Here is a 22,678-nt window from a genome sequence, read left to right on the forward strand (position 1 = left end):
ATAACCTGAACCCTAACCTGGTACACAACCTGAGTTCAGGTTGTGCGCCATCTTGGTGCGCATACTTCAGGAGGGCCAAAACGTTTTCGGAATAGGAATTCGAAATACAATCATTCTTAGCTAATTAGTAGCCCCTATTTGGTCAAGTTGCTTTTGTATAAGTTTGGATACCGATAAAATTAGTCATACATATTCTCGAATATCAAAGACTAAGTTCTAAAAACACCTTCACGTCATTCCAAGGTGGGTGGAACAAAAAACTACACCCAAAAAAGTACGTGATATCAACAATAGACATATGTTGTTTTGATTTATAGGAGAAATGTGGCAACGGGGTTCAAATGACTAGACAAGAAACGTAGAAAAGACTTTTATTTTGAGCTGGTAATATAGACTGAGATGACTTTTAGAATAGAAGTCAGTGGCATTCACATAGTGCATGAGCACTCCAGTAGCCATATTTATATCAATTGAGTAGCATAAAGCGTAGCTATAACACAGACATTCACTAAATATACATGAACCAATGGGAATAATAACTAGGCAAGGCCAAAATAATTACCTATCTAGCCTAATACTATTCAGTTTAGTCACATTTTCTCATCACAAGAGACACACAATCCTTAGTGTTGACGTTATTTTCATCACCCGATTGACGACTTACATGGTATATCACATAACGTCGCCGTTTGGGATCTTATATCCTTATATTTTCAATTGTGCGTATCCCCTGCGTCGGTCGGTGAGTGCACGACCCATCCGCTTAGTCGTAATTCGGTAGCGTTTGTGGTTTAGAAATAAACTTTGATGCCAAATAGATTGCAATCTTCCTAATTGTAGAAATTTATTCGTTTTCTTCAAAGGCTAACATAACATGAAGAAGATAATTGTCAAGTATCGTTATAATATCTTTATTTCATCACAATTGATCCATTAAATCCGCATTACGTCGTCATACAAATGAATTTCGGTTCGTGTCATTTATTTCGACAAATCCTCGCAAACATGTCAGAGCTTTCATGGGCGTGTTGAGATGAAACTAACTTTGCTCTTGGTCAGATATTAATACATTTCCAACAGAGCGGTAAAGTTGCTTTTTGCGGAAAGTAATCCAATCGTTTTAGAAAATAATATAAATGTCTTTAAACGACGTATCTTACACCTTCCTGGTTCTCTACATACACTATGGGCGACTGATAAGCAAAGGCCTACTTTATTTTGAGAAGACAGGACCCCCTCTCGCTCCGAAAATTGAGAGAATTATGGTAAACATAACTAACATATGGTTGAATATTTGAAAAGAGGCATTCGCACACCACTCGTTTTAGATAAATAGGTGTAAATGTTGTGTTTTTTGTTGACATTGCCATTATTCTTAAAGTCTACATGTCTACAAACTTTAATAAGCATTAAATGGTGTTAAGATGTGAATATTCTTCTTGTATTTTTGTTAAAAATTTATTCATTTCAAATTAAAACAATGACGTGGTACAATATGAATTATCCGACCGAGCCGAAATCTTCCAGAATTGTTTCTATGTTGTCAGGCTTATTTTTCACAGAAAAATAAATAGTGTTCACGAATAGGACTTCGATTATCAAAAAAAAAGATTATTTATTGTGGTAACTCGTAACATATTTGACAGTTTGACCGCACTTTTTGGCATGAAAATTTGCTGCAATTACTTATACTTTCGCTCGGGGCTATTTGGACGTATCTACACCCCAAATTGAGTCTGTAAAAGCGGGTTAAGCGTGCGTTTGATATCTGGTAAATTGTACAAAAAATAAATGCAGTGTTCCCATTTTAAAAATGGAACATTTATTTCCGAGTGTAAAAACAAACACAATTTTCCGCATAGAGATATTTAGCTACTTTTAGTAAAATCACTTCCTGAATAAATAAACTAAACCATCCCAGTCGCGAAAAAATCCAATTAGAAATTTTTTTTCTCAAATTTGGAAATTTGGACTGAGCATTACATCGTAACCTGCAATTATTTCTGTTGGTTTTATGATATTCTGACAGATAGCGAGAAATAATTTGTTATGCTCAATGCCCACAGGTGAAATATTGTATTTGTGATTCGAAGCGACGATTATAACTGAATATCTTCAATATAGGTAAACTTGAAACCAATTTTAAACTTGAGAAAAAGCATATACTGATATTACAACGTATAAAACATCGGATGCTCTTCGAAACGAAATCCAAATACCTCAAGAATAGAGCAAAATGAAAATTTTTATGAATTTATGTCTTACTGCAAATGCCATAAAAATGGTTTTCAAATGCTTCTCGAAACGGAATTCAAGTACCTTCCATCCCTATAGGTATATGTAGCTATTATGGCGTCAGTGGATACATAAAAGCCTTCAAATAAGAACTCTGTCCAATTCAACTTAAAAAATCGTGACATTAACAACCCCCCAAATATATCTTTCTGAAAAGACCTACAAAATTTTATTACTTTCTTGGTAAGGATGGACATGAGCTTACAAACGAAAAGCTTACAAATTTGAAAGTGAAATATATAATAAGCCACGTTACCAAAATAGAACAGCTAGGGTAAGGAAGGATACATATGGTCTCAATCGCCCTTTAAATGGCCTCCTCTGTGTTAGGCTGTCACGTACACTGCGTGGTGCTCCCGAAGTATGCGAACCAAGATGGCGGACATCGGAACGTAACACGGGTAACAGGTTAGGGTTAAGCGATAATTTTTTTCCAATTTTCATTATTTTAGTCCTATTATCAGTTCGAAGACTAGCCAAGAGCCTCCCGTAGTATTCATACCTAAAATTATGGCCTAACTCTAACCTAGTACACATGTTACATTTCGATGTCCGCCATCTTGGTTCGCATACTTCGGGAGCCCCCACTGCGTAATACGGATGGATATATGGTACCAATTGTCATTTGAATGGTCTCCGCTTCTGAAGAATATCGAGCGGTCACATAGAAAGCGTCATTTAACAAAAACAAAATTATAAAGTAGAGAATCATGAGATTTTCAAATATGCAAAACATGAAACCGATAACCATTTACTTATTGGACACGTAGTGGACATAACGATCGTTTCAATATTATGTTGTTGTTGTTGTTCTTTGACATGTTTTTAAAAAGTCGCTTTTCTCTTCGAATACTGGACCAATTGCTTCGAAATTTTCAGTGGTTAAAGATAAAAATTTTCTCCAGAAGGCTATTACATTTTTTTTTCGCTATGACGTCATCAAAATTATGTGACTCTACGTGTCCATATATTTGAGCATAGCTCTCTTGTAAATAACATGTTTCATTTATTAAAACTGCTAAACATGGATTTGCAAAAATGACCAATCAATCAAAACGTGTAGGAGAGATTTTTCGCCATCGACTAGGCCAAGAAATATTCGCGCTATTGACTAAATCATTTTTTTAAACTGGGTTTTATTTCCAGGGTATTTCCTATTTTCGGGGAAACACGGTATGTACCAAATCGACGTTCGAATATCCTCCCTACTCCACTACATAGAGTCTCACATTGAATATTAAATTCAGCGACTATGAAAGGAAATTTCAAAAAAAAACTTGATAGAAAGAAATGGCGCTTCTTCTGTAACTGAACTTGTACTTCCATTGACATTAAAAATTCATTGTAATGCAGATCCTTGAGTGTCAAATAGCAAAGTCAAATCGTCTTGATTCACATCTGTTGTGAAATTACATATCGCTACAATATTTCAAAGGGTTGAAATTTTGGGATATCATGATGTAAGATTCAAACCGACGAACGTTAAGAATTCACTGAATAGGATTTACACATTTATCCCGGGGGAGAGAAAAGCCGATAAGACGGCTTAATCTTATGGCGAACCACGGCTTCTCGTCCGGTTACCAGTCCATGTCGGGTATGAAATTAGTTACCCAGTTAATTGTTTTTGGAAGCATGGACTTGGTGGGAAAAGAAGCCGTAAACAATCGGCGGTTACGTGAACCACCCTACGGCAGGGAGGAGTCTAGCAATCTTCTCGCACATGATTATGAGGTAATGAAAAAGTTCTCTGAGAAAACTTCTAGAAATTTCTCGTCATTCTATGTAACTTTATAGGTTACTAAGAGCACCAATCAAAAATTAACTTCGGTCGATTTTTGCCCATCGTCATATTACCAATTTGCTCAACAAATCCGAGAAATATTCCGTTTGTAATAATAAGCGTCCTCATCACGGCGAAAACGGTTGAACAGTAAACTAGAAATCTTACAGTCCTGGTGCATAAAAATACGCCAGTTTAATAGGAACCATTAAATAATAATAAGTCAATACGTCCAAGAAAAACGCTATGGGGTTGTACACGTCATGAAAAAGTGAAGCTATGAGACACTGAAAAATGTCTTGGGAAACACTCCTAAAAATTTCTTGTCATTCTATTTAACTTTAGAGGTTACTGGAAGCTCCAATCAAATAATGACCTCGGTCGATTTTTCACCTATCGTGATACCAGATATCAAATTCAATTTTGAGGCCATTAATCGCCTACTGCACAACTATACACCGACGCATTAAAATATCGATTTACATCCGATTTTGTGATAATAACTTAATATTGTAAATGATACGCTGGAAGTTGGCTAGAATGACTTTTAATTTTTTTTGAAATCGCGGATCGTTGGTGACAAGATTTAAGAGCGATTGACTTCAACTTGTGTGGCGCCAGGATTGCAAGTTCCGATTCCGGAAAATCCCAATTAATATATTAAATCAAGTTTGAGTCCACCTCGCAGATGGCTGTATATAATGTTAAAAGGTCTGTATCCCCAATGGAACAATCCTTTTGCGCAAGTCACCAATTTTGCCATGAATTTTTATAATGTAATAAAGCAATTGTACTACCATATTCCAGTTACTCTCATGGAATATTATACAGCATTTTTTGCACAAACCAAATGCTTCAATTTAAATATATTTTTTTCAATAATCGAGGACGCTAATACAGACAATACGATACTAAATTATCGAATAATGTAAACATAAAACATCGGGCAGCTGGTTAGAAATGCATATCAACATTTTTTTGGCTATGTTGCGAAATACAAATCTTCGGTCATAACAACCTCAAGTCTATCAGACTTTGTTTGTGCAGGTCTTTTCCGACTAGAACGTGTTACCGCATAATACCACCACAACCAATAATTACCATCATAAACCAATCAGTATGGCGTCGCATTCCAGCAGCTGCTTGTACAGGGTCTCGTTCGGAGAGACATGTATACCAGACATTGTGAAAGTACGGCCCGCGGGACAAATCTGACCTGTGGTGTAATTCAGTCTGGCCCGCATGATGCTGCCACAACCAAACTGAAATCTAATTTTGATGTTTTAGCTAAAAATAGCTCAAGGAAATTGCAGTTAAATTTAGTTTTCGCACGAGGCGTATTGTTTTCCACCTTTGCTTTGTAACACAGCAGTAAATATTGTTCATAAAATATAACTTGTTACGTCACACTTACATGGCCCGCCAGACTGGTTGAGCCAAATTTTTGACCGCTGGTTGAAAAACCTTCCTCACCCCTGGTGTATTCGATTAACGCCAAACCATTAATTTTCAAATCAGAATAGTAAACATGTTTTATTTTCACTTACTTTAAAGCTCAGTTAAGAAACCAGTGACCAAACATCATTTCTATTAGTCAAAACGTGGCTTTGTTTTTCGCCTATTCATCGATATAAGGTTCCCGCCCAGTAGCGTGTTAATTAAATCACGTATCTATCAACTCTTTTGATAACGTTTTATTTATCTGGCCGACTTTTGTTGGGTATTATTCGTGCGACACGTCCTTTCTATTCATATTTACTTCGCTCCATTTGCGTTGACTGGACTCAGATTAATGTCAGTAGTGTTTTGTATAACACAATCTGTGGGAAGAAAATCTCCGAAGAAAATAAACTTTAAACCATTGATTGGATTTGTACTGACGTGATATGATAGCTCTCTAATGTCTAAAATCCTTTTTTCACAAAAAGCAAACTTTTTTTAAGGCAATTTCCAAGCACGGTTGCGTGTGGCAAATAAGAGGTAACATAGGCCTATCTGTGAGCAACGGACGTTATGATGGTACATTACGCGCAAAATATTGCAAAGACTACGGCGTGCAATAATATTAGCAAGCCCGGCAATAATTATGTGACCTTTATAATTCGTTATTTCAAAAAATAATTTTTCCTAAGCAAGGTTATGTCAAATCAGAGTAAAACAGCCTTATCTCTGAGCTACGGACACTGAGATGCCTAGACTACTGTAACTATACATTTATGGGCGCTCCGGAAGTATTCGTACCAAGATGACGCACAACCTGAACAACCCTAACCTGGTTTCCATACTATGTTCAGGTTGTGCGCCATCTTGGTACGAATACTTCGGGAACACCCATTTATGATGGCGCATAACGCGGCAAATATTATAAAGACTAAGTCCTACAAAAACATTTGTAAGCTAAACAGTAAGAAGAAGCGTTCTAGTACTGAAAGTTATGTAGGCCTATTATAGACTTCTATCATGAAATCTCGATTATTTCAATTTAATTTAGTTTTTGTACTCCCAATTAAACGTAAACTTTTACCATATCAAATAAACACTGTACGGGTATAATCTAAGCAGAAAGGCATTCCAAAAAGCACACAATTTGAAAAAGGTGGCAATATTGGGGAAAGGCGAGAAAAGGGCATAATTTGCAAAGAATTCATTTTTTTTATATTCTGTATTTTTCGAAAATTTATTTTTTCAGTTTCAACACAACTGTAATTTTGTATAATTTCGTTCTCCCATCAAAATGCCAAGAAAAAAACAATGTTGATCGCTTCCTGTACCGAAGTGACGTTGTCAAACAACAGACGCCAGGGGAGGCGAACATATTTAATCCATATTGTTATATATTGAGGCAACATATGTAAGACCTTTTGTTTCTCCGAATATCATATTTCTTGTTCCCACAGAGGACAATTACCGTGTCATATGTTCCCTATGAATTCATAAATGACACTGCGCACAGGAAGTCTACTCACACGTATAGACACGAGCGGGCATTATGGTAGGACATCCTTCCCGGAAGGTTCGTCTTTGTGCAAAACATTGCACCCTGTGAAGGGTGGTTGGAAATACAAAATAGAAATAAATGTGGGATCAGAACCAACGCGTGCCTTTTTATAACATGTTTTGGTGTTTTGACATCTCTCGCCTGCAAGACAATATGTTGATTCTCCCTATAGTGCCATTTGTTTTCTTGGCATGTATGAGCTTTGTTCGAGTATGGGAACTTACAAAAACTTATTATTCTATTAAATACCACGGAAAATATAATATTAATCACCTGCATCAGATTTCAACGAAATAAACGGATGTTCAAAAACGCTTAAAATTTTGATATCATCGAGTATTTTGTCCCTCCGCTCGTCCCTCCATTACAAGAGATTAATATTTTCTCGGGCCTTACAAGGCTTGCAAATTATTGTACCCCATGTGATATGTTGGGCATGAATATAACTAAAATATTGCTATATCATTGCTATAGCTTAGTTAGATAGGAAAATTCGGGCTCGCCAGTCAAGTTTGTTGCACTCTGAGTAGCAAGATAGCCATGGATTGACTGAAATACTTACAATTTATCGGAATTCATTGAGTTTTGTAACCATTAAGATTATAGATAATAACACTATTTAGCCCCTGTTTTTGCATGATAATTACCATCATTAAACTTAGAAATAGATTTTTCATTCTGACAATACAGACAGTACTTAGGTGCTATACAAGCATTGCTTGTAAAATGCTTGGAACGATTAAGAAGGAAGTAACAATTTTTGCTTCGAGGTGGCACGAGAATTCTACATTGCAATTTAATATGTCGCGTGTGGGCAACATCGACATTTACATTATTTGGTACATCACTTGATATCAAGATAGTTGTTTTTCAATGTTTTGGCACGCGAATGTAACATGTGGAAAGTGACCTATGTGCGTGCCATATATTATGCTCTTATTTCATGTTGTCTCTGAACAAGGATAGGATAGGATTTACATATTTATCCCGGGGGAGAGGAAAGCCGATGGGACGGCTTATCCATATGGCGAACCACGGCCTCTCGTCCGGTTACCATTCCAGGTCGGGTATGGGATTAGTTATATTGTTTGTTTTCGGAAGCATGGACTTGGTGGTGGAGGAAGCCGTAACCGACCAGCGGTTACGTGAACCACCCAACGACGGCGAGTAGTCCAGCAATACTCTCGCACATAACCATCCCTGCATGGGATTCGAACCTGCGAACCCATGCAGAGTAATTAGAGGTGCGGTGGCGAGCGTATTCCTAACGCTTAGCCCGTTGAGCCACACCGCCGTGGCAGACTCTAAAGATCATGCTTCTCAAATTTGAGTCATACGATGTTTGAAAAAATCATTGATACCCGCTCGGGGTTGGGCAGCTTAATTAAACTACTCTAAACTAAATGTGAATTGTCTGGTAGATCTTCCCATTACGAAATAGAAGTTAAATTTGCGCGGACAAACACTTCTTTCAAATAATTACTTCGTGAAAAACTGATAACATTGATTAAAGTATAGATAAATTTGAAATAAATTCAAATAGGAAAAATTCTGGTTTTAAAATATGAGTTGGAGCGAAGCTTGCAACAACAAGGTCAGCTCAGTTTTGGCACGCGAACGTAACATGTGGAAAGTGACCTCTAGGCGAGCTCTAGCTTTTGTTTCATGTTTCCTCCAAACAAGTCTCCCAATAATCTGGTTCTTAATTGTTGAACCGATCACTGATGCATACCCTGAGTTGGGGCCTCCATACCAATTTACTTGAGACCAACAGAGAATGGAAACAACATAATTGTAAGCCCGGTGAATCTTTCTTTTTTTTTGTTATGGAAAGTTTACGCTAGATACTTCTACATTGCTACTTGTGAAATTCGGGTACTCCCGTAGTGTGTGTACCAGGTTAGGGTTAGGGCATAGTTTTATTCCGATTTTCCTTGTTTCAGTTATATTACGAGTTCGGGGACTGTATGTGCTATCCAAGTGAATATACCCCCATAGGTTTCAGTCCCTTTACACAACTTGATGTAAAGTAGGCGAACAAAATTAGTTACCTCCATATTGGTGCACACACTCCTGGAGCGCCGAAATTCGAGTTCGGCCAGCGAGAATTTCACAATTTAGGTACTTTAATATTCGCTATTCGAGAAAAACTGGCTAAACATTGGGCAATTTGCTAACTCGAAGTGTTAATCTGGAAGTAGATTTTATATTTAATGACTCAGATCTTAATGAAAAGATGTGAAATCAATCTATGTTAACGTGAAACAATAAATTGTCGCCAATTTAAGGAAACGTGATATTCTACTTTTACGATAGGTATTGATATCTCGAGGTAATCTTATACCGTGTAAGCGATATGTGTCGATGAGCTACCGTTCTGAATTGACAATTTTGTGATATTTTATCATGTATAAGTAGTGTTTAAAATATAACGATTTTATTATGTGTACATACTTGTTCTGGAAAAAAATTTCACTTTTTTGTGAGTCGAAAAGCGCGCTGTCGAAAACTGAAACTATACTACCGTGTACAAAAACGTTTTTTTGTGTTTGTGTGTCGGTAAATCGCTTTGATTTTACATGCTCTTTTGTTTACAGCAAAACATTCCAAGTTTGGTGCTGAGGTGGGGGGGGGGGGGTAAGGGGCAAACACGCTGGGTTGTGCTGTGTCTTGCAGAGAATTAAGCACGGATGAGTCTCACGATGCTATATATCTTCAATCGATAATTACTAATGTGCACTCCCACACTATAATTCTTCATAGCGCCGGTAGTTTTTGGCATGTTGGTCGTCGTCAGTACCCTTGCTTAGAGAATATTCTCTTTTTTTTTTCTGAATTAGTTCAAGTTAACTTGCTTTGGGAAATATCCTTACAAGTAAATACAAATATATATTTGGTAAAATTATAGGAAACACCCAAAAATTTTCGATATTTTTTTTTTATTTCAAATGTTCATACACCCTTAGCTTTGTTTTATAGTCAGTGCCATCTACAAATCACATTTTCCATAACAACATTTGGGGCTTCGAAGTATGCGAACCAAGATGGCGGACATCGGAATGTAATATGTGTACTAGGTTAGGGTTAGGCCATAATTTTAGGTATAAATACTACGGGAGGCTCTTGGCTAGTCTTCGAACTGATAATAGGACTAAAATAATGAAAATTGGAAAAAAATTATCGCCTAACCCTAACCTGTTACCCATGTTACGTTCCGATGTCCGCCATCTTGGTTCGCATACTTCGGGAGCACCCAACATTTTATAGATATCACGAGTAACATCTTGAACATTTGTTTTAATGTGCACCAAAGTACGGCAGCCAGTGAAAATCTTTATGGCACACCTGTCTAGATCCTTATAGGAGATCAGGATTGAATAAAATACACAGAATTGATATTGAAAAATGATACAGAACCCCACCTAACAAATTTATCCCGTGACATTTTTTCTAAATGTAAATTTATAACGAAAACCGAATCTCGAAAAATTTCTGAGTTGCGTGCAATGGATGTCCACAAAAACATATTTGTCGTCAGAACTGTATAATTAAACTAAAGATAGACGAAATTAATTTCATTGTTATATATTTGGATATTTTTTCCAGTAACCTAAGGTGTGTTTTTTACCTAAATTTGAGCGTTACATGTATGTAACGCATGTATACATGTAATATGTATACATGTATTTGCATTGCCATAGATTGGGGGCTGGGTCACTAATAATCGTGTCAAAATTGGGCGGTATTCGACATCAAATTCAACTAAACACTACAATTTTCCACAACGTTAGATGATACTTCGTAAAATAGATTTTATCAATAACTTTTATCTTTTCAATAATAAATATAACTTCTTATCTTTAACATTTATTTATTTGCGTTCAGATAAATGCTTCGACTTTATAGTCTAATGATAATAAATATATTCAATCTAATAAAATATTAAACCCAATCTTGACGTTCACAAACCAGTAAATTATTTTGTGTCAACGAACTCTTCTTGTTGACTGACGTGATGGCGTTGTGGTTCACCTATTTCTATTATAAATCTAAAGTAATGAGGTTCATTTACCGGTCTCGCCTCCTCATGGAACGAGGTCTAGATGAAAACAGCTATCAAGAGAAATGGAAACTTGCTCCAACCCTAACTTTTACGAGCCCTATCCTTATTTTACATTTTATTCGTGATTAGATTTGAATCTACAACTTTGGGTTATGACTTAGGGTTGGGAAATCAATTCACAGTCAAAATTCATGCTACATGGCTCTGAAGTTTTATGTTTTTGCTTATTTCTGTTCTTGAACTAATTAAAAACCATCCCAATTTTAATCAATTTAAACTCTGTATTACGATAACACACCTTTGTTTTTATACTATTTTATAGATTGTAACAGTTTACAAGCGCATTGCATTCGGTACAGCTTCTATGCAAAGACAGCAAGACTTTTTCCATATACTGAGTACTCAGTAAAAACAGAAGTTTTACGGCATTTTTACTGACTGCAATATTGTACAGACGATTGCATCCAGTACAGTTCGTAGGCAATTTTAGCAAGACGCTTCCGGTATATTCTTAAGCCCACAACACCTAGTTTACATAAGATATTTCTCCCGAAACTCTCACGCGACGATGTTCGAATCTTGTTTTGATTGTACATCAAAGTACCGATGCCGCCTTGTCTCTTTTAACGTAATAATCGTCCATTCATTACGAATAAAGAAAACAAGATTTTGAAATTGTGACGCGACAACGGAAAGCAGAAAGTAAACCTTACGGCCTACACTACAGGTACAAACAGCATGGTGATATTTTTAGTCTTCGGTGGGCTTCAAATCCAGAAAGTACCAATGCCCGCGAGAATTATCTTGGTTACTATTAGACGCTGCTACAAATCGAAATCGCGACAAAACATTTACCATAAACACTAACAGTACAAAGATTGGCGACAATTTAGCCTTGATCGCCCTGACTACCCAAAAGTCGAGAGAAATTAGTTTCTGCGCATACCGCAGAGCACATTCCTTGCAACCAAGATGAATATGAGAGTCTCATCCTACCTGATACTTAATTAAAATAGCATAACTTTCGGATATTTATGTAGAATTATGACGTAATGAATATTGATGACGTCATGTAGCAAACTAGTATATTATTGCTTTAATAATTAGAACTAAAACAATTACTACATTGGTAATATTACAAGGTTTAGCAATGACTCAGCGCAGGAAGGTCATGGTAGAAAACAATAAAATCTCTCGCTATCTCTCTATTCTTTAAAGAGCGAACGTTCAGGTCAAATGGAAGTGTATCGAACGCGGATATGTAAGCGTGTACTAAATTTAGTATTAGGGTTTATTGCGGTTGCGTACGCTATGCTAAGACGGACGATTCACGGTTACCTAAGCTTTAAAGTGCAATGCCCTCGCGTCGTCTAGCAAATTCATATTGGCATATACAAACGTAACAATGCAAAAAAAAAATTAGGTAGAGTACCTTGGGTCTAGGCTTAGAAGTTTCGTACCTCATGTACTCCTAATGGGCGTAGCATGACAATTTTTGCATATGAATGCGACATCCAAAAATTACGTCACTACGACGTCACAATGACGAGACCATAGAATCTTCGGTGGAAACCAATGTGAGAGTACAAGATAACGAGAGAGCAATGCCCAAGTTTATAAATACCAAGGTCAAATGTTAAAACAGCGTTCCCTTGAATAGGAGTAAAGCAGCGAACTTTTGGGGAAAATATCGAGAGACTCAAAAGAATTAACTTATTACCCTTCTGGCACTTCTGCCATATACGAGTTCGCACAATTTAAAATATATTGGTCCAGTACTTGTGGAAAAAGCTATTTTTTTCAGAAAAACAAGTGAAATAATTCATATTTCGTATCTATTAATACAATAGTAATATTTAACCTCATTTCGCTTACTCAATTCAAATGAATTTAATGAATTGGGGATTTTTTTGCACATTGTAGATTATTTGAAACTAAGAGCAACAATATTACCGCATGCTCAACTCTTAGGATGCGATAGAATTTAAATTAAGAAGACATCAAACGTAAATTAACTCACCAGACCGCTGCCGCCATCCCGAAATAGTAGAGAAGGAAGAACACCGCTGTACATCCGGTACTTTCCAGGTCTCCCATGACAATGTGTGTGATGTCACTATTATCCTGTGTGACGCAAGAAACGCTTCCTTCTGGCCCGCGACCTAGTCGAACGAGATACGCTGACGAGTATAAGAGATAACACAGAGAAAGAAAAATGATCGGTCGCTCTGGGTATCTGAGAAAAATACATAACATAAAAAATATAAACTCAATGAATTGTCAGAAGTGTTTACATTCTGGTTTGGAATTTTTTTTTACCAAATGCATCTTCTTAGGATCTCTACTTAACGGAATTCTTTCTAAATAGAACAAATGTCTGACACTTTTGACACGAAGTGAATAAAGTCTGTGTCGACCCACATCACGGCCCACGATCACGATTTCTATTTATCGCCAAAGTATTTACATGCCATTCTATTACCCATTCTTGCGCAAAATTTCTTTGAGGGGGTGAAGGCAATTGAAATTTGTGGCGTTACAGCTGTAACGTCATATTAAATTTGCATAAATTAATATTGCCCGTCATTTCTGTCTTAAAACTCCTCACTGATCGTATTCCAGAAAAATCTGAATTTTTCCTGGTCGACATTGACTCTACCCAATTTATCACCCCCTGGATAAGGTTGGGATTTTAATCATAGATGAACATCATAATTTAGTCTAACGGTTCAACGCTTGTAACTTTTCTTTAGAAATATTTATTCCAAAAAAACTGAAATAACACTCACCTGAATCTTTTGGAATCTACCATAAACGTTCCCACCGTTAGTGCAGATGAGACGATGCACAATATTGAACAGGCCAGCATCCAGTAGTAGGCAAAACGTTTGTCTGTTGAGCTGAACATTACATCGATCGTTGTGTCACAGATCGGGAGGCATTTGTCGATTCTGAGTAACGAGATAGAGTGATAACAGAAATTTTTGGCGTTCAAATTCGTTGAAGATTTGAGCCGTTATTTATTGTTTAGGGATATGATAGGCCGCAGGGTGGTCCAAACCCAGGCCCGCGGGCCAAATGTGGCCCGCCGCTCCATTATCTGTGGCCTGCGTCACATTCGGAGTGTAATCAAAAAATCCCTGGATAGGGTTTACTTTATATAATTATCCCGGGGAAAGGAAAGCCGATAAAGCGGGTATCTCGCCCATTTCGGGTATTTTGTTTTCTGATTCATGGACTTGATTTGTTTAATTTGAGCTCAAGTTGAAAATCTCTATTTTTGGAACCAATCCACCGAATTTGAATAAAATTAAGTTAAAGGTGGCAACAAAACATGTTGGATCACAGAATGTAGAATGCACATAACATTGAATAAATTTTAACTAGATATCAAGAAATCGCGAAGTTAGCGGCTAGCGTTGGTCGGAGACCGAAAAACATGGGTTTTCAAGAAAAATGAAAATTTACTTCATTTTATAATTTTAAAGGGGGGTGCGACCTACGCCCCTGGCCCTGTCAAATATCCCATAAACACTTTTACATTAAAATAGATTTATATACAAATGCATCATCTCTTACTTTTCAACGTATAGAAATTTGTCTGAATTTTTGCAAATCGTTTTCGATTTGTCATCAACGTCATGAAACTGACTTCCAGCGTCGGAGTCGTAATCCGTGTTTGAATACACCGGATAGCCACCATCCGGATAATCGGTGTCAGAGTCGACTGCGGGAAATAGTGGAACTGTAAAAAATGATAATATTAATTTGACCTGATTATTGGGTTTCAAAGAGACTAACTACTTATCCGTCTTCTATATTTTTGTGCCGGTGGATCCGTATGCATATAATGCAAGGATGCTGTAGCAAGAGTAGAGATAACAATCCTAAGTGATTTAAGAGTATTGCTGCATACTAACACAAATATATTTCACCAAGGTCAGACTTCTTTAGACATACATAGTTCAACTTGAGTTTATACATGTCTTATTAGCGGCTTTCGATCGATGGCCCTGCACAACTTGTACATCTAATTTATTACACCCGGGAGGCATGTGACTTGAGGCTGAAATGTGCATTCTAGTTGCCAACGCAGTCACGTCTTTTATCGTGAAATAGCGTACTTAGATGACGCCATACCTGTTTACATCGTATATTTTGATGACGTCATTGATGACATGTTTAACTCATAGATAAAATTAAGCAACTCCACTTTGGTATAAAAATCAATATCTCTACAAGGAATCCATACAGGACTGAAATCACATTTAATTAATTTAAAATGAGCAAAATAATAGCGTGCGAGCGGGCCAATGCATCAAACAAACATCCAACTGCATGACATCGTTCTATAAAATGCCACTGACTCATCAAAACAACACATAATGCATTCTTGACATGAAACTGACCTTCCCCGATTTTCACCGGATTCCACTTGGGCGCCTTCGACGGAGGCTCTTCTTCCACACCCGCTTTGACTTCTTCTACATTCTGAACTAATCCATCATCTCCGGCCATCACGTCTTGTGTTTCTATATCAAGATCTTCTTTAACTTCCTCTTTGTGATGAGTGGGTTTTTCCACATCTTTATTTGGTTTCGTCTTTCCGCCTTTTCTGTCTCTTCTTCGTTTACTTTGTTTTTGTCTGCGATTTCCACGAACTGGTGGTTCCAGCGTCATGGCGTCATCTATTACGTCATCTTTGGATATGACGTCATCAGACGAAGTTTCCGTGTTGGGGTCATCGGCTATCACCTTCTCCTCCCCGTTTAATCCTGAAAAATTAAATTTTGATTATTCCGAAATACTGATACGATAAAGCAGTGCTCGGTCGGCAAACACCGGACCCGGTGTCGGTCTTCTTTACGTCACATTTCGTTTTATTGGACTCCATGTGACAGTGGAATTCCCGCGAGAATTATCGTGGTTACTATTAGACACTACTACATATCGAAATAGCGACAAAACATTTACCAAAAACACTAACAGTACAAAGATTGTCGATAATTTAGATTTGATCGGAAAAACTACATAAAAGTCGAGAGCATTTAGTGTCGACAAGACCATTCCATCACAGTGGAATTTCTCTATTGTGTTAAATTCACAGTGTTACATAATATATATTATATGACCTTACAGATTTCAAATTTAAGGCACCCCTCAACGAAATCTCAATGCTGAGCCGCAGAAAAATTTAAAAATTGCAAGAGTTATTTAGTCACTATATTTAATTTTGATTGCAGTAGCAATAAATGCGTCTGTTTCTGTTTGTTACAGAGTAATAATTTCCATTCTAATTGGGAAAGTGTCTGTATTGCGGGATATTTTTTTTTTTGTAGTTTTACCCTGGTATGGAAAAATTTATGGGCCGCTGAATTATTGTGCAACAAAAATGCGCCACGACAGAAAAAAAGGTTGAGAACCACTGGGATACATTTACCTTGGGGTGGGTGCATACATTGCATCGAGGTGTGATCCGGTAATTTTTCACACTGTATAGTTTCTGGCCAGTTTAGATTGAATATATTCATATGAGGTTCGCATTTACGACGAACTTCTTCGCACATTGCTCGGCATGCTGGGATTCCAAAGGGAATCTGTGAAAAATTAAATATTGATCAATATTTTTGTGAGACAAGTAACTGAATACTCATATTTATTACTGAAGCCATTTTGTTTATCATCGGTTTTACTTTCTTAGAAGCCAATAAAAAAAAATCCACACCGCCAAAGCGGTTCCACTACTACAATTAACTAGTTCGAAGGGATGAACGATTCTTGCAACACATTAACACACATATATATTTCTGTGACGTTTCATCGGACCGAATTTGCCAGATTATAGCTGAATGTGCTTGTAACTAAGAATGACAAAAACTAAACAACTTTGCACATTTTAAATTTTATTTTCAAATCGAATTTAAAAGCTTGGTTGTATAACTTGTCTTATTGACACCAACGACCATTTTCTATCAGATAATTTCAAAATCCGCATTAACGCGGTTACCTATTGTGATCACACAGATGAGTTTTTCTTAATTATTATTCAAGTTTTTTTTATAAGGTGTAATAACTCCCTCAATTCTAAAAATAACATTGGAATAAAACTCATTTTCAGCCTATAAAATATAGTGTTCACATATGAAATTATTACCTGTGGTACACACATGGGGAAATGTAGCGAACATAGAAAAAATTTGACATGAGGGGAACACTCAGTATCTGTGAGTGGATTGAATTCGTCAAATCTTCTTGAAGCTTCATCGTGGTCTTCATGTCCGAGTATGTTTGGAAATGTTGTGTAGTTGTAGTTTCCTGAAGAAAAAAATTAGTTTATATTGAAATACAAATGGGAAAATGGTAGCTTGTGCATTTCTGCTTTCAACTGTGCATGAGGCGTTAGGAGATACTGAAGCATGAGTGCGAAGGCAGGTTTTCACATGAGTATTTTCAAACTCCTCGAGCTGTAATCCAAATTCTGAATTTCATGTAGAGCCCTTCCCAATGGTAATAAAAGTAAAATATATATACAGGAACTCAAAAAGCATTAATTCCACTAAGAATTCATAAAAATCAAAATTTTCCACAATCTGAGTGAAGCGGCAGCTTTAAGACATGCATTAAATTTACCAACGCTCGACCAGGGATATCATAGTAACTTAGAAACGTTTAAACTAAAATCACAAATCAATCGCAAACATAAGGTATAAATTCAATGGTTTTTTGGATTTTCGTGAGCCCCTTGCCTATTAAATATCTAAGCTAAGTACTTTCTCCCGTACTATACAGGCTAAGTTGAGCAGAACTAGCCGTGACTTGATCAAAGTAAGAACAAATAATCGTTTGAAATCCACACCTTCCAGTTACACCTGTCAGTCGCGGTTTTGGGGAGAATTCAAAAAATAAGACCTGATTGTGTTTCTACGCGACTAACTACTTATCTTTATTCTATGCCTTTGCGCTGATGAATGCTTGTGCCTATATTACAGGCATGTGGCAGTAATAGTGAAGACAGATATTCTAAATTATTCTATACGGATCCTCATGTCTCCGTGAGAGAAACCTGGGGGCTCCGCGAGCAGTTCGTTTACTTATTTAAAAAGAAAATATTTTATAAATACAAAGCATCAAATACATCCGAGTGAATAAATGAAGTGAACATTAATTGACACGTAACAATGTATTGGGCTCTGTAAATGATAGTCAACCTCTTCACCAAAAGTTTAAGAACCCCATTTTCAATAGATTCAAGAATCTCGCTTCACCGACACCGATTTTTGTTTTTTCATAAACTACGACATTGTGTTTAATATCCATGACTGGATACCCAACTATAAACGCGTCCAATACGCGATTTTAATTCGCGCCCAGAATTGAATTAATTGTGAGATTAGTGACCAAGAAAGTCCGTTCTGCTACAAACTTAACAGGATATACTAAGAGAAATTGAGACCTTATTACTAAGACAAAATTAGTCTGCCACGTCAAGCTCCGTTACCTAACGATTTCAAAAGAGAGTTTTTTTATTTTACTAATTTTATCAAGATCATGAGCGCGGGTAATATAATTAAATCACTGACAGCATCGATGCCTTCCAATTGCAATGAAATCATTCTGCCAGGTTACGCTCGATTGCTTAACAATTCGTAAAATAGTTTATTACAAAATCTTTCATCAAACTTACCTCGACAAGCCGAATTTTCGATTTTAACACATTGAGACGACCTTCCCCTTGGATGCATCAAAGCTTTGGATATCAAAGGCATCGTCATCAAAAGAAACATCGAGAAAAACAATGACATCACGGGGGATTTGAAAGTTCCAAACGCCGCCATCATCAGACACCGTGACCGGGCTTCAAATCGAGCGAATCTATCCGTGTCAGAAGTGTGAAATCGTACAAGCAAAGGATTAAATTATGACTTCATAACAAAGTATTTGTGACGTAATAGTTGTCTGTAATGAGAAAACGAATTTGTCATCAAAATTCTAAAATTACTTGAAGTCACGCCCAAGCTACTTTGACAAAACATTGAAATTAACATCAGCGTATTACATTCTAACCCACGTGAAACCTGACCGTAAAATAAACATGACGTCATCTACGCAGTGACGTCACTCCTGCATATGTCACAAAATGTATATTTTCATAAGTATATCCAATGTTCTTTGGTTTAGAAAAATACTAAAAAACTTCACTACCAATTTTGGTGTTTTTAGAATAATCTAAAAATATTGCCCGGAGCGGGTTAGAATGATTTTCTCCGAGTGAAGTGCTTCTAAATCTTACCATTTTGTCCATTTATAAAACTGTAAGTAGGCGGATGTACATGTGAGAAGCAGATTTGTATATGGATAGACCGTCGGGTTTGGCTTTGGAAACATATATATATATATTGTACCGATGTAATGCGTTAATATTTGAGAAGAAGTACGATTATCATGGCCATTAGCTCCCGGCGTTTTAATGGTCAAACGTATCTTTTCTTTCTGATTGCGCGCCCGGGGATTTGCTTTTATCAATTTCTCTTGAAAAATTAAAAATATAAATTTCTATTTTTACTGTTGTAAAACATTCTTCGTCAATAATGGTGCGAATAGCATCGAAAACAAAGCGAAATTCGTACGCCGGAGAAGACTATCAAATTGAAAATGATCTCGTGCCTTAGTTTAACTCGATGAAGCCTTTCGCAAAAATATCTTTTTTTTAATGCAAAACATTGTTAATAAATTCCATCTACGACTTTACCCGATCAAAATGAAAAAGGAAAGTATTTTACATGAAAATCACAGTAAATAAGAGAGTGATACTGAAAAATATGACACGAAGACCAAAGCGAAGCTGTAGTACAGTTGTCATAAATGACAGTTGTCATAAATAAAACTACTTCTCTGCTGTCGCTACTACGCACATCAATCAATCAACACTCATACTTTTATAATATCAAAGCCGACCCTTAGAAGCTAATTTTATATATATACACTCTTATTCACGTTTACACCCGTGAACTGAACACTCATTCGCTGATATCCAAAGATTTTTAAGTAGAGAAATACTTAAAAAATGAATTAAAAAAACGAAAACCATTATCGTATTAAAATACGAGAATTTTACTTCACGGGTTCACTACTCGCCCTACCAGTACCGATTTTAGCGCTACAACAAATAGAATAAAATAAGTTATGATACTTTAATTATATCGATGAATGTTTATTTCGATTTTTTGTTTTCTTTGAACATAGTCATAAATCTAAACATCAGTGGCCGAATATTTGTTATCGTGCTTTATATTTGTCATAATACCTATCTAAGGTTTGATTTGTGACGTCATATTTGAAAATATTCGAGGTCGATTACTATGTCTTCGACTAACGATCTTTCAATTTTAAATACGGCCATGCTCGAAATGTATATAATGTAATATAAAATATAATATTGTATCTTAGGACCAGACATGGATGTGTTTTCGAATTTTTGAAAAATAACATACTAAAAAGTTTATACTTTTAGGAAAAACATGTAAAATTAAATACATTTCAATGTGCCACACAATTTTTAAACTTGTTCAAGACATACAAAATCAGAAATTGTACTGCAATAACAGCAAATTTTACTAGTAAATAACTTCCGACACTAACAAATGAATTCAGTTGTCCGGCAGCGTTGTTTAGTATTTATAATAACTCAGAATTTACTTAATATTATCTGCTTATTTTGAAAAGTATTTTTCAACAAAGTAATTAAGACTTCGTCAAGATATTGGATGACAATTTGACAAATATACAACCAGTGCAGATAACAATATTTGACAATCTTAGTAATATTTGGTTTTAATTGAAATCACTGATTACACTGAAGCACTGTCAAAAATAATAAGTAAATTTATACGTATTTTGAAGTAATTCCTACAGATGAGGTATTAATGTATGCTATGATTGATACGATAAATAAAAACCAAGTGTAAACTAATTTGGAGCAGTGTTAACATGTTGGCCTTAACTAAGACTTTAAACAAGTATATATAATGTTTTATATGTTTATATGGTGAATATTCATGGAGTTAAACACCGGGAGAAGTAGCACGCTTGATGGTAATTCGGACCGCTATAAATGAAGCCCAGTGTGTAATTTGAATCAGACGATACGACTTGCTAATCGAATCCAGGGCCGTAGCAAGGGGAGGAAATTGTGTTGTTTTTAATGTTTGTGGTCAATTTCCTAAAAAATTCACGCAATGGAGCCAAGCCCTTTCAATTCACAAACAATATTTATCCGAAAAAATAAGGAAAGGACTCACCAAAATCGATAATACTATAAATTCAGTTAACTTTTCTTTTTTTACAAGTGTTTCATATTTATAAGTAAAGGTTTGACTTTGATAGGCTGCTTCCGATCTGGAAATTTGCGGCTCTTTAGTCATACACGACATGACCGCGAGTAAACAACTAACCGTGTGGTGTTTGGACTCAAAGGCCGGACTGGGATAAAATTGAGTATTATATCAATTTTTGCCGAAAATTGTGAAATCAGGATTTATTATCAGATACAATTTCATTTTTTTTTTCAAACACCAATTTTTTTTTAACAAATATTACTCAGTGGTCTGTACCAGCAGTGCCTTTGAGGAAGGACGCGGGGAATTGGATTCGAACATTCAAAAGTATGATGTTATAAAAAAAACAAAAATTTGAATTCACAATACTCTCTAAATGGCAGGAGGAGGGAACATGATCTGATGATGATCCCCCTCAACAAAAACTATTTATCCAACGAAAAGTAGCAGATGAAACCCAAACCAGATATTTGAAATGTTTGGGTTGCTTCCGAACGAAACAGCGTATTTGCTGGCATACTGGCAACCAGAGAGTTCATTCACTGTCTGAATCTTGAAAACAGATCATCAGTTTCAATACTATTTGTAAGAAAACGACGTCATCGACAAGACGTTAATGACGACATGACGTTTTGAAGCATTATCAAATCAATGCATGTTTGCAATCAATGTGGGTTTTACAAACAAACCATTTACATTTAATAATAATTGTAAGATGATGACGTCATCAAACCATGGCGTCACAGTATTTGAATATATATTTAATGAATAAACAAACAGTGCGCAATTTTCAATGTCCGACAAACCAAATTGTTGCAACATGTATTACTGTGAGAGGCATCGAGAGGATGTGGTCAAATTAAAAAATTAACGAACAAAAACAGATGTTCGAACAGCTTAACTTGTCTCTTGAATTTCTGACACAAAATGCAAGTATTTTGGATTTGCAATTTATATTATTGTATCATCTCGGTTTCAAGTTCAGATTATAATTTTATTACTGTGTGGTCTACTACGTGGTTGGGTATAGGCAGAAAAAAGAGCGCAAAAAAACGATGGATAATAAGAAAAGAGCGAAACTAAACGGAGTCAAAGACTCAGATGAAACGTTACATTTTTCATGACGTCGCAAAATTTGAATATCTTTCCTAAAACACAAACCACACTTTATCAAAGAACTATAAAATCAAAGCAAGATATAAAGA

At 36.2% G+C, this 22,678-nt stretch overlaps 1 protein-coding gene across 1 annotated transcript in view; it reads right to left on the bottom strand.

Moving 5' to 3' along the window:
- Positions 1-19,091, bottom strand: part of LOC120338224 (uncharacterized) — a 36,236-nt gene extending 17,145 nt beyond the window's left edge. Inside the window, exons 1-7 of the mRNA XM_078116688.1 lie at positions 18,824-19,091; positions 17,294-17,454; positions 16,580-16,736; positions 15,549-15,914; positions 14,719-14,884; positions 13,929-14,090; positions 13,160-13,375 (exon numbers count right to left, since the gene is read on the bottom strand). Of these exons, the coding sequence (XP_077972814.1) occupies positions 13,160-13,375; positions 13,929-14,090; positions 14,719-14,884; positions 15,549-15,914; positions 16,580-16,736; positions 17,294-17,454; positions 18,824-18,977 (1,382 nt within the window). The 5' untranslated portion in view covers positions 18,978-19,091. The remainder of the gene's footprint in view (positions 1-13,159; positions 13,376-13,928; positions 14,091-14,718; positions 14,885-15,548; positions 15,915-16,579; positions 16,737-17,293; positions 17,455-18,823) is intronic.
- Positions 19,092-22,678: the final 3,587 nt, after the last annotated feature.

This window comes from Styela clava, chromosome 10 (assembly GCF_964204865.1).
Source record: "Styela clava chromosome 10, kaStyClav1.hap1.2, whole genome shotgun sequence".
NCBI classification, from domain to species: domain Eukaryota; kingdom Metazoa; phylum Chordata; class Ascidiacea; order Stolidobranchia; family Styelidae; genus Styela; species Styela clava.